This window comes from Wyeomyia smithii, chromosome 1 (genome assembly GCF_029784165.1).
Source record: "Wyeomyia smithii strain HCP4-BCI-WySm-NY-G18 chromosome 1, ASM2978416v1, whole genome shotgun sequence".
Classification (NCBI taxonomy): Eukaryota; Metazoa; Arthropoda; class Insecta; order Diptera; family Culicidae; genus Wyeomyia; species Wyeomyia smithii.
Genome location: NC_073694.1, coordinates 18134814 through 18148522, shown reverse-complemented (window position 1 = coordinate 18148522; position 13709 = coordinate 18134814). Strand labels below are relative to the sequence as shown.

The following is a 13709-nucleotide window of genomic DNA, read 5'->3' as shown; positions in this document are numbered from 1 at the left end:
TAGACTTTAAAAATGTGAGTACAACTATTTGCCATATCACCCTACACTTATTAACGACAAAAAAGCACAACTTTGTGGCTGAAACCATGGTAACGGTTAAAATCGAATTAAACAAGTTAGGATATGTTTAAAAATAAACATCGGTGCTGTAAGAATTTACACGTTTGTCCAGCCTGTGAGTGAGTGAAGGAATTAAGCGTTCGGATTTATCCTTGTAATTCCGGTAGATCTGGATAGTGGCAAGTGAAATAATTTGTGTTATCTGTGCGCCAGAAAGCGAATCTAATCATGGAATATAAAATCGTTTAAACACGGTTTGAACGATTTGTGTGACTTGGATATTGGTAGGTATTCCGAGGTGAAAATAGAATGAGAATGATCGCTTCAAAAGGCCTAAATTGTCTTCTAAGTTGGCTAGATTGAAACTGAGCCAATTTGGATATAATTCTTATAGTTTGTTAATTGATAAGATAATTAGAATGTTAATTTGTGGAACAACTTGAAGCTCATCGATTTTCTCTCAAATTATTGGGTAGTAAAACAGCGCGCATGACGAGCAATTATGTTAAGGAATTATTATATCAATATTTACAACATCCAACCCGTTGGAGAATTCGAGCGCGGGCTGGCATGCAAGGAAATAACATCAACAAAGTTCTGTTCACTCAATTTTGTCAATTGGTATCGTTTCGATTGACCTCTTGTTCCCCATTCCTTAGATTTCTGATGACACGTGGCTTCGAGTCAAGGTGAGGAGAAAACACCAATTGTTTGGCAATACCATGAAACGCAAATTTCCTTACGTATATTTATGGTCTAGAGCACCACAAGTTTGGATGCAGAGAGCCTTTTGAATTATTCACCAAACCTACTCAAAATTCATTTTGAAGAGAAGAAAACGTTTTAAACGTCAAATTTAAGAAGTTAAAATCTTTGAAGATTCTGTGAATGGAAAAGCAACTAAATGCTTTATTTTTTCGCATTTTCATCATTGAAATAAACTCGCATGAAAAGGTTCGTAAAGTCGACGCCAGTAGATACTAATTTTTTGAGATTCGTTTTTACGTAGGACTACGTCCTTGTTTTCTGTACTGAGGTACATTCTGTAAAATTGTAAATGAAACCGACAAATGTTCGGTTAGATTTCAAATGGTAATAAATAGCGTAATCACATGATGAATTACAATAATCAATATGTCGTTGGATAGATAAAATATTGAACAATACGCTAGTTATCATAACTATTGAATCGGTCTCAAAAATTAATGGAAAGTTTCAGGATTTAATTTTCGCGAACAATGGATCAATCATGTGTGATCATGCACAGATGACAACTGTTTACTGTTATCACTAAATCAGAATTCAAAAAAAAAAAAAACTATAAAGATTCCCCGTCTCAATAGGTCAATTGATGTTTGCTTGCATAAGCCTAGAATAATCTGATGTCTCGAAAACTTCTTAACAGCCTCCTTTCTCAAACGTTTTCTTAACCTGCTGTTATAATGCAATTGAAACTGCTGTTCTTTTTCGAACTATTTTTTCTATTTTTACAACGACTTTTTACCCGTCAACATTCAAGTTTATTTAGGTGTATGCAGTGAGGAAAGCACTTATCATTATCGGACAACAGAGCTCATATAAATAAAAGTAAAAGTCTAAAACATTAAAATAATCTTCGGTTACGTAAAAGAAACTTAGGCCATTGTTATAAAGAAGACGATGCGCGAATTGCGTCGAAACAGTTCAGGATGAGTTTTGACGCGCGTCGGTTTTCATTGTTGATATTATTCCTCACTGTCTCGTGGTAGACAGGATTCGCGCCCGGCAGCTCTACGTATTTAAATCGAGATCGACGAGGAAGATACGTCTGGACATCCAAAGGTTATCAGCGGAAGGACTTGCTGCACAGTATACTCGAAAAGTTGATAGACGCATCGGTGAACCTGCTGGAGTCTACCTAAACGAGCAGTGGAAGCTCATCCATGATGCGCTCGGCGAAACAGCGCGAGAGGTGATAGGCATGACAACGGGAACCACGCGTAGTGGGTGGTTCGATGCTGAGTGCCTAGAGGTGACGGAGGAGAAGAACCGAGCCTACGCCAACACGTTAGTAGCAGCTAATCGTGTAACGCATCAGATGCGGGAGTAATACCGGGAGGCAAGAGCTGTCGAGAAGAGGCTTCATCGCCGTAAGAAACGTGAGCACTACGATCGCGTCCTCGGGGAGGCGGAGAATTGCTTCACCAGGCACGACACGAGGAGCTTCTATAGAACGATCAACGGAATCAAGAACCGGATCGTGCCAGTACCTGCCATGTGCAATGACAGGGAGAAGAACCTGATTACCGATAGATCTCAGGTGGCCAGGCGTTGGAAGCAACATTTTGAAGTGGTGTTGAACGGTGAGGAAGATACGAGAGTCGTCGAGGGAAACAGGAATGAAATTGGGGAGGACGGACAAGCTGTGGACCCACCAACATTGGACGAGGTCGAGGACGAGAAAGGCGCTGGGAAGGACGGCTTACCGGCCGAACTTTTCAAAGTTGGGAGCGAGCGGCTGTGTAGTGCAATTCACCAGATTATCCTAAGGGTATGGTCTGAGGAACAACTACCTACGGACTGGTTGGAAGGACTCATATGCCGTATCTACAAGAAGGGACATAGGCTCGACTGTAGTAATTATTAGGGTGGGGAATCGTTATATGGAAAAAACGAAACTTGATATCAGAAAACCAGAACCAAGTTTTTTTTTGTTCTATTCGGGGCTCCAAACAATCCTGAATTTATTGGAAGTCGATTGGTTTTGTCTCCGCTTGGCGCATTGCATTTTAGACATTTTACTAGAGCTGTTCAAAGTTGAGTATGTAGAAATTTATTTTGCAAATCATTTTTTCTGCCAACACTGCCAGTGTACCGGCGTAAGTCAGATTTCCATCAGAATTAACCTCTGAAACACGTTGTAGATTCTATTTACGCCTAGAATATTGACCTAAATTTGTTTGCTTGGTCCAGCTAAGTGTATAAACTCGTTACGACAGGTTTTTTTCCCTTGTAGAAGACTGAACCACTGCGACCATTGTTTGATCTATTGTGGTATGCTTCACCTTACTCTGAGTGCGTACGAGCAGGTACATCACTATTTGGCGAGTTGATGTCCTTGCTACATTGCACATTTATCCCAGTTGGCAACGCACTTCGTATGAAGTTTAATACCTCACCAGGACTTTCCCTCCGAATTTCGGTAGGTTCTATGTGTCCCTTACCGAAGATACGCAATCTGCGTTGTATTAATACTCGGCATTCGCAGAGTAGATGTTCTGAAGTTTCGCTTTCGATGCCACACAGGCGACATTTATCATCATCAAGTTTGCCTATCTTCTTGAGATGATACTTACTCAGACAGTGCCCTGTAATAAGACCTGTGAATGTCCTCAAGTCTTTCTTATTTAATCTGAGCAGCACGAGGCTCTTCTCGCGATTTGGCTCTATGAATCTTTTCGATTGTTGTAATCCTTATGACATCCCAGTTTGCTTTGATGGTCGCTTTTTCCCATTCACCGAGTTCAGCTTTTAGAGCGCTCGGGGAGACTCCACAGAAAGGTTCTGGGCCAACAAAGTTAGTAGATGACCCTTGTCTGGCTAGTAAGTCGGCCTTCTCGTTCCCTTCGATTCCACAATGACCAGGAACCCAGTATAAGTTCACCTGGTTTTTCATAGCTAACTTTCGGAGCGCCAGGATGCATTCCCACACTAGTTTAGAGTAGCAGAAAGGAGAATTCAGGGCTTTAAGTGCTGCCTGACTATCACAGAAAATGCATATATTTGCCTGTCGATAATTTCTTTCCAGACATCATTCAGTATTCTCAGGTGTCCTGTTAGATCTCCTTCTTTTAGGTTGCACTGTCGATTTAGCCTTAGAGCACTTTTTTCCGCTTCTAGTTGAACCACCTGATGGAGTGGAAGCAGGTGAAGTATTCCATCTAGGGCTTTTGATGGAGTGCTTCTCATAGCTCTACAAATCGATGCACAGCCCAATCTTTGGATTTGACCTAGCTTAGCTTGAGTGGATGTTTCAGTGGTTTTGGGCCACCAAACTAACGAGGCGTAGGTTATTCTGGGTATGATTATTGTTTTATATATCCAGTGTATCATACTGGGTTTGAGACCCCAGCTTTTTCCAATGGCTCTGCTGCATACCCATAGGGCGTTTGTGGCCTTGGTAATTGTTTGTTCTATTTGAGTGTTCCAGCTTAGTTTCTGGTCAAGTATGATTCCCAAATATTTGACTTCAGTGGAAAGCATTATATCGGTGCCTTCCAATCGCAATTTAGGAATAATGTATTTCCTTTTTCGAGTGAAAGGAACAATAGTTGTTTTGGATGGATTTATACTCAACCACTCTCGTATACACCATTGAGCTGTGGGATTAAGTGCAGTTTGCCTTCTATCAGAAATAACGCAGTCGTGCTTCCCCCTAACTAAAATCACTACGTCGTCTGCAAAACCTATCACTTCGAAGCCGTTTTTCCGATAGGCTCCGAAGAAGATCGTCTACGAATAATGACCATAACAGGAAAGATAATATCCCTCCTTAAGGGCATCCTTTTGTAGTTTTTCTTGTTAGGGACGTCCCACCGAGTTTAGCTGTTATTTCGCGAATTATTAGCATGGCATGAATCCACTTTATTGTGTTCCTGTCTATGCCATGCCTTTCCATTGCCATTTTCATTGAGTTGTGAGACGCATTATCAAATGCTCCTTCAATATCAAGAAAGGCTGCCAGGGAAATTTTCTTGGCATGGATGGATTTTTCGATTTTTCCCACTAACATATGTAGCGCGTCAGTGGTTGATACGTTGTTTTTGTAAGCAAATTGAAATTTGCTTAATGGATTGGACTTCATATATACTGTTTTAATATGGTAGTCGATTAATTTTTCCATAGTTTTCAAAAAGATGGAAATTAAACTAAAATTGGACAGGTTACTTCTGATGGGAATCCTACTGACGCCGGTACATTGGTAATGTTGGTAGAAAACAAGATTTTTCGCATTTAAATCGACATACTCAACTTTGAACAGCTATAGCTCTTCTTAGGGACATTCTAGCTCTTCAGTGTCTTCTGCAAAGTTGTTAGGCATCTAAAATACTATACTTTAACATAATGTAGTGCATTATTAGAGCATTATTGAGCTCTCTAGAAAGGTAAATGCAAAAAAGTAGGTTTTCCCATATGAATTTTCATACAAATTTGAAATGCAATGTGCCAAGCAGAGACGGAGGTAAGTTTAGGGTTGCTTGGGACCCCAAAAGGAACCAAAAAAAACTTGGTTCTGGAAAATCGATCACTATCCTGTTCCAGCGACTGGGGCCGTTGCAGGAAGCCTTTGTTGGAGAATACCAATGCGGTTTTCGAGTGGGGCGATCTACAACGGACCAGATGTTTACCTTGAGACAGATTCTCGACAAGTTTCGAGAACACAACTTGCAGACGCATCATCTGTTCATAGACTTTAAGGCGGCGTACGACACAGTGAAACGCAACGAGCTTTGGCGAATAATGCTAGAACATGGTTTCCCAACAAAACTAATTAAACTGTTACGTGCGACGCTTGACGGTTTCACATCATGCGTCAGGACAGCGGGCGAATTTTCGGACGCGTTTGTGACGTTAGATGGTCTGAAGCAAGGTGACGGGCTCTCAAACTTGCTGTTCAACATAGCTTTGGAAGGTGCAATACGAAGGGCAGGTGTGCAGAGGAGCGGCACCATCATCACTAAGTCTCACATGCTTCTGGGCTTAGCGGACGACATTGATATAATTGGTGTTAACCGTAGAGCAGTTGAGGAGGCCTTTACGGCACTCAAAAGGGAGGTTCGAAAATTGGACTCACCATAAACCAGTGGCTTTTGAACCTACCTGTTCAACTGAAAAAATCGGAAAACCAGAGTCTGAAGAAGTAATAACAATTTTGTCTGTGGTTTTTTGAAAACGCTGGCTCGTCTCGAATGGGATTGTCTTAAGTTTCCCCACGTGGGCTTGTTAACTTCACATGGCCTCCTTGGCATTGCTCTCTTCTTCAAATCGAAATTCAAATTCAATCCAAATCCAATCAAACTTCAAATACAAATTGAGTTTAATTCAGACCACTCGATGATTTCAGATGCTGACTATGACTAGGTAGTGCAGACAGAAACCAACCTATCCGCACCCAACTTGATAAGCTCTGTTGTGATGCTATCTTTCCAGTTGATTCATTGTTCTTGTGCTGCCTGATAGCATCCCTAACTTCAACTATCGTGGGGTCGGAATGTCTCCCTTATTCGCTGTGCTGACGAAGTTGTTCCTCTTGCCGTCTTCAAAGCAGCGTGGGATGCGTTGAGTTTCTTGTAAAGTCCATTGCCAAAGCGTCAGACGATGCGTCGATTCCTCTCAATGAACCGGATAGCACCTTCCGCTGTGCTGTTAATGTCTGCTTTGACTATACTTTATTTGTAAAGGGGCTTCGATGAGCTCTCCCTCATTCAGATAGTGATAGAGTAGTCTCCATGTGTACCGAGATAAGGGGCCTTTCCTAAACCACGTGGTCATATTCTGATCACTTTTTGTACCCCCCGTACCCCCCCCCGTGGTCTTTCGTGGTCTTTTGACCAACCTCCCCCCCCCCCTTGCGACTTCAACCACGTGGTTTTTTCATTTGGCAAGTGCCAAAAATTCGCTCAAATTTTTAACATTTTTATTATTAAACTTTCAGTACATTTCATTTTTCTAAAATGCAATAGCTTCATTCTTGACTTGGTGGCAACAATAAATTATAAGTCAAGAAAAAAGACCACGTGGTCATTTCGTTAACCCCCAACCCCGTGCGTGGTCTTTTGACAAACCCCCCCGTCCCCCTCTTTATGACCACGTGGCTTAGGAACGGCTTTTTTTTTTTTTTAAGGGGGGATTTGTTAGTAGCTTAAGTATTTATGATAAATATTAGTAAATAATGAGTATGTGTGTCCAATCACAAATGGTGACTTCTCACCACTGTTAGAAATTTGTAATTTTAATTGTTAGGATTTGTTTGCTTTCGCAATTAGGACCTATCGTTCGTAGGGATTTAAACCTACTTGTCAGAAAAGGGGAAGTAAACTTACAACTAACTTAATTGCTAACTTATTGGCTATAAAGAGAGCTTATCGTAGCAATTGAGGATTTCAACGATTTTTGTCGAAAATTGTTAATAATTTTATTTGACATAGCTTCTAATGGTTCAACACCAGTAAGTCTATGTAATTCGAGTGTACCAAACCAAGGAGGACGCTTCAAAATCATTTTCAGAATTTTATTCTGAATCCTTTGGAGCGTTTTCTTCCTTGTTGAACAGCAACTTGACCAGATCGGTACAGCATAAAGCATTGCTGGTCTAAAAATTTGTTTGTAAATCAAAAGTTTGTTCATTAAACAAAGTTTAGAATTCCTGTTAATGAGAGGATATAAACATCTCGTATATTTGATGCACTTGGCTTGTATACTCTCAATGTGCTCTTTGAAAATAAGTTTTTTATCATAAATTAGTCCCAAGTACTTAACCTTGTCGGACCAACTTAAATTAACCCCATTCATCTTGACAACGTGATTATTGTTTGGCTTGAGGAAAGGAGCCCTAGGCTTATGCGGAAACATTATCATTTGAGTTTTAGAAGCATTGGGAGAGATTTTCCACTTTTGCAAGTAGGAAGAAAAAATATCTAAACTTTTCTGCAATCGACTGCATATGACACGAAGACTTTTTCCTTTTACGGAAATGCTTGTGTCATCGCAGAACACTTTGTGCATCCTGGAGGCAAATCAGGAAGATTGAAGTGAATATGTTGTACAGGACTGGACCCAAGACTGAACCTTGAGGTACACCTGCTCTGACAGGAAATCTATCAGATTTGGAATTCTGATAGACAACCTGCAGAGTTCGGTCAGTAAGATAATTTTTTAAAATTTTGATTAGGAAAATTGGAAAATAAAAGTTTGCAATTTCGCAATCAAACCTTTATGCCAAACACTGTCGAATGCTTTTTCTATGTCTAAAAGAGCAGCTCCAGTGGAATAACCTTCAGATTTGTTAGCTCGTATCATATTAGTAACTCTGAGCAATTGATGAGTTGTGCAATGCCCATGGCGAAATCCAAACTGTTCATTTGCAAAAATTGAATTTTCGTTGATGTGTGACATCATTCTGTTAAGAATAATTCTCTCAAACAGTTTACTTATTGAAGAAAGCAAACTGATTGGTCGATAACTTGAAACTTCAGCTGGGTTCTTATCCGGTTTTAAAATGGGAGTAATTTTTGCATTTTTCCATAATTTGGGAAAATATGCAATTTTGAAGCAGCAATTGAAAATTTTCACTAAAAATTCCATTGTGCTCTCAGGGAGATGTTTGATTAGTATATTAAAGATTCCATCGTCACCAGGTGCTTTCATATTTTTGAAATTTTTAATAATTGATTTAATCTCATTCAAGTTAGTTTCAATTATTTCTGCAGGTGAAAAATTCTGGGAGGAAATTAAATCAAATTGACGTGTGACTTCATTTTCAATTGAAATCACAAAATTCAAATTTGAGTTATGAACACTCTCAAACTGCTGAGCAAGTCTTTGAGCCTTTTGTTCATTGGATACAAGAAAACGTTCACCATCTTTTAAAACTGGAATAGGCTTTGAAGGTTTCTTAAGAATCTCCGACAGCTTCCAAAATGGTTTTGAATATGGTTCCAATTTTCCAACTTTAGTCACAAAATTTTGATTTCTCAGAAGAGTAAATCTATGTTTAATCTCTTTCTGTAAATCTTTATAAATAGTTTTAAAAACAGGGTCACGAGAACGTTGATATTGACGTCTGCGGACATTTTTCAAACGAATTAGAAGTTGAAGATTTTCGTCAATTATTGATGAATCAAATTTCACTTGAGCCTTTGGAACAGAATAATTCCTGGCATCAACAATTGCACATTTTAATGCTTCCAAAGCGGAATCAATATTCACTTCGTTTTGCAAATCAAGCTCATTATTGAAATTTCTCTCAATATGAGTTTTGTATCTTTCCCAATTAGCCTTGTTATAATTAAAAACAGAGCTCATAGGGTTTAAAACTGATTCATGTGATAAAGAAAAAGTTTTTGGAAGATGGTCAGAATCAAAGTCAGCATGTGTGATCAAATCACTACATACATGACTTTGATCTGTCAGCACCAAATCAATTGTTGAAGGGTTTCTTACAGAAGAAAAGCATGTAGGACTATTCGGAGACAAAATAGAATAGTATCCTGAAGAACAATCATTGAATAAAATTTTGCCATTGGAATTACTTTGAGAATTATTCCATGAACGATGTTTTGCGTTAAAATCGCCGATTATGAAAAATTTCGAACGATTTCTGGTGAGTTTTTGTAAATCACCTTTAAAATAATTTTTGAGCTCGCGTGTGCATTGAAATGGTAAATATGCTGCGGCAATAAATAAAATCCCAAGTTCAGTTTGAACTTCAATTCCCAAAGTTTCAATAACTTTCGTCTCAAGATGGGGAAGAGCACGATGTTTGATTCGGCGATGAATAACAATTGCAACTCCACCGCCGGAACCCTGAATCCTATCATATCTATGAACCACGTAATTGGGATCATATTTTAATTTTATGTTAGGTTTCAAAAATGTTTCAGTAATAATTGCAATATGCACATTATTTACTGTTAAAAAATTAAAAAGCTCATTCTCATTGGCCTTCAATGAGCGAGCATTCCAATTTAATATTTTAATTGTTTTATTTAAAATCATTGCTAAATTTTAAATTAGAAACAATTTTAATAGTAAAATTTGTGCCTATTTGAATGGCTTCAAACATTGATTTTGCTTGCAACATGGCGTTCATAAGATCGAACATTGCCTGTTGCAAAAAAGAAAGTTTACCTGCCGTAATAGGCCCCAGGCAGTTGACATTAGAAAAAATATTTTCGGCAGCAATATTAGCTGGAGTAATAGGTGTACAATTATTTTCTAGCGTGTTTTGCTTACCCACATTAACGGTCATTTTCGAACTACCAACACTAGGCGGTATAATGTTCGAACTACCTGTAACCTGTGCATAAGTTAAACGGGTATGCAAAGGAGTAGGTAAACTATGCGTCACTGGTACGCTTGGAGAATCTTGTTTTGAAGTTGGTTTTAATTGAGAAATTGAATTTTGTTTACCTTGCCTTGCCTTAACAATTGCTAAACGGACTGGGCATTGATAAAAATTTGACATATGGTTGCCGTTACAATTCGCACAGCGAAAATTTTTACTCTCTTTCACAGGACATGTGTCCTTTTTGTGAGAAGAGTCTCCACAATTAAGACATATCTGGTCCATGTTACAGAATTTGGAACCATGGCCATAACGTTGGCAAGTACGGCATTGGGTGATATGCTTTTCACCTCCGCCATACTTCCTATAAATTTCCCACTTTACACGCACATTATACAAAGCATGTGCTTTTTCAAAAAAATTTAAGTTGTTAACCTCATTGCGGTTAAAATGAATTAAATAATTAACAAGGGAAATTCCAGTTCTCTGACTGTTTTCGCCTCGTGATTTTTGTTTCATTAGAATTACTTGGGTAGGGGCTATGCCAAGTAATTCTGTTAAAGTAAGTTTGATCTCATCAACGGTTTGATCGTTGGTGAGACCTTTCAAGACAACCTTGAACGGCTTGGCGTTCTTGGTGTCATATGTAAAAAATTTGTACATCTTGTCAGTTAAATACTGAACAAGACGATCACGACCCTTTACTGAGTCGGCTAATAAGCGACATTCACCTCTACGGCCAATTTGATAGGTAACTTTAACGTCAGAAACAAACGTTGAAAGTTCCTTTTTGAATATATTAAATTCAGAAGAAATAGTTACCACGATAGATGGAACTTTCTCCTTTTTTAAAGATTTTATATTTTGTATAGTTTCATTATCAATAACTTCCATTTCACCAGCTTCTTGCTCAGGCAAAATATCAAAAGGATTGTCACTACAGACACTCGATGTGTCAGAAAGAGATGCCTCTCTTTTCCTCCCCGCAGCGATGCGAGGTTTCTTTTTCCGTCCAGCCATTTCAGGTGATACGAAAAAAGTTAAAACAAATGTTAAATTCAAAAGTAGGTAGTCTTGAGAAAGACTGATGGGAAATAACTTTCAGGTAGTCTTTAAAAGACACACTGACAAAACACAAACTTTGAAGCTATAGGCAGTCAAAGACCAGTCCACAAGCAACCGAAAAAACGTCTGATCTGTAGGACAGTTCAAGACGCACTGGTTAGGAACGGGTTATGCTGGAAGTAGGTATTGTGCTCACATTGAAGAAATGGTCTCTAATCCTGTTGTCGATTGGCCACCACCCGATCACGCGTTTCTGCATTTTGCCGTGGCTGGCTTGTAAGGCCTGCACCAACTTCCTGTTTCAACGGAGTACCATAGTGGCAGCGCTGCTTAGAGTCCCACGCTGGCACCAGGATGTTAATTAGCCGATCCTAACATGGTTTACTGACGGTGCAACACCAGACCTTTGTGAGCTTCAATAAACAGAAATAGACGTTTCTGCAGGCAGTCTTTTCTGTTCGTTTTCGAGTCCATTGTTTAGTTTGTGATGGAATCTTTGGTTTTCTGTCCACTCCATAGTAACTTTATGACCAAAAACAAAATAAAATTCATCGAAGACATTTTCTCTGACAGTGGCCTTGGACTTTTCCAGCCATTCGTCGTAAGAATCCTGTAGGCACAAAAAATACGATCACCTACTCGCGTATGAACTCTCCGGATGGTAGCTTGGCTAGAGGCTAGAGTTGTGTTTTTGGCGATGTCGTAAGCCAAGAGTCCTGGGTTGGCGGTAATTGATTTGGCTCTGGCTTCCGAACGTGAGTTCCACTCCGACATATCATCTGATCCATTGTAACAGCTGTACATTGACGAAAGCGTGTCAGTACACCGTACACGGTCGATTTAACAACTTCATTATATAATTTTATATGGTACTTTCAGAAATTAAATTAGTTTTCGCTATTTTTAAATCTATTCATTTCCATTAGCTTAAGGCACAAAACGATAAGCAAGTCCAGCTGCGCGTTCGACAATGGACACCGCGTACTCGGCGGAGATTATCAACAAGTTCAGCAACATGAACCTGCGCAGTAAATCTCACAGCAGCAAGGAGCCCGAATATGGCAAACTAACGCCGGAGCAAATCCTGGACATTCACAGGCCCAACGAGAACCACAACAACAAGCGTCCCCAGTCGTCCTTTGTTCCTGCGGTTTGTAACTTTCAAACCGCCCGGAAGATGGCACAGGAGAATCTTGAGCACCAGCCGCTGCCGGACGCTGTGATGGACATAGCGTTCCGAAAAGCGCAGGTCGCCGGTTCAGCGAATCCCGGTGTGGCCTTGGAGGTGGGCCCCTATGCGACAGGTACTTCTGGTACTCATAGTTAAGTATTGAAATCGATGTTTTAAAACGTTGAAAAATGATTCTAGCTGTTGGTTGTAAAAACTACAAAGCCGGCCCTACGAAATGCACTAAATATCGAGTCTACAGACCGAAAACTTGTGGCGTCATTCCGAAACCGCTAAGCGCATCCGGTTTGAACGAGCGAATACCGGAGTTTAAGAAGCGCGAGAAAGTTTGCCCGATGGATCTGGCTATCGGCTGGGACTACCGCACCAAGCGGGAGCCGAGTCGCGCTATGTTCATGGACGGTTCGAAACCTTCGGTTGCTCCGCCTATATTCGAGGTTGTTGAACCCCCTAAGGATCTAAATCTGCCAAACGGTGAGTAACGATCAATCTTATTTCAATTCTTAAAAAACTGTCCATTTTTTTTAGTTGTCCACTCCGGGGGAGTATTCTCGAACACGCTCGGTGAAGAGGACTTCTTCGATCGGGATATCATAAGGCAGCACGATGAGTATACCCAGAATTACAATTTGGCCAATCGATGCAAGTGCAATGGAAGTGCCAAACCGCGATCAGCCAAATCCAACCGATCGGGTAAATCCGATCGGCAGAATGCCGATGTTGCCGCTTCGGGCGAACAGCAGCAGCAACTCAAAGCGGATGGTGGCGAGTTGCCGAATTTGGTCCAGCAGCGGCCGAAAGGATCGCCGAATGTGATGCAAGAAGGCTCTCGGCAACGCACACCAGTTGATGGTAAACAAAAGGACAACAAAATACCCCGTCTTTGCCAGAATGCCGCACCTGGCGATGAGTTTACCTACAAGGTGCAGCATGAGTTTAGGTGTGCCTTCAAGGCGGGCATTCCGCAGAGCAACTCGTCCGGAACGGTCGCCAGCTTTGACAGTGGCATTTCCAACTGCTCGCAAAAGCATGAACCGAAAAAGCTTGCCGTTCCGAAGCCCCGCGAGCCGTACATCAAGAAGAACTACATCATCGATACGCTGGCACCTCCGTTTGCCTTCTGGAAGAAGGGATCCGGCTATCCGGACTATTGGCGCTTGGTTAGTGTGTATCAGCATGCTTACAAGCCGGCAGAGAAACGGAAATATCCCCTGCTGAAGACGGTTTACCAGTAGGAAGGAGGACTGTCGCTTAGTTTGTCGTTTTTTCTTTTTTTTTAGAGAATTGTGCACCGTAGTTTGCCCTACTTGAACTGTTGTGTAATTCTTAGCTTCCAACAATAAAGTGAAC

The 13709-nt window shown here is 40.5% G+C and overlaps 1 protein-coding gene across 2 annotated transcripts; it reads left to right on the top strand.

Annotated features, from left to right (window-relative positions):
• Window positions 1-86: 86 nt before the first annotated feature.
• On the top strand, window positions 87-13704 carry LOC129718749 (uncharacterized). Of its 2 annotated transcripts, none has more exons than XM_055669795.1 (4): window positions 87-344; window positions 12097-12483; window positions 12540-12833; window positions 12888-13704. In XM_055669795.1, exons 2-4 carry the CDS (start codon window positions 12141-12143, stop codon window positions 13592-13594), a joined length of 1344 nt encoding a protein of 447 aa, XP_055525770.1. In that variant the 5' UTR covers window positions 87-344; window positions 12097-12140; the 3' UTR covers window positions 13595-13704. The 2 variants fall into 2 exon arrangements, with proteins under 2 accessions (XP_055525770.1, XP_055525778.1); XM_055669803.1 differs by having other exon boundaries at window positions 90-344; window positions 12097-12474.
• The last annotated feature ends 5 nt before the right edge of the window (window positions 13705-13709 follow it).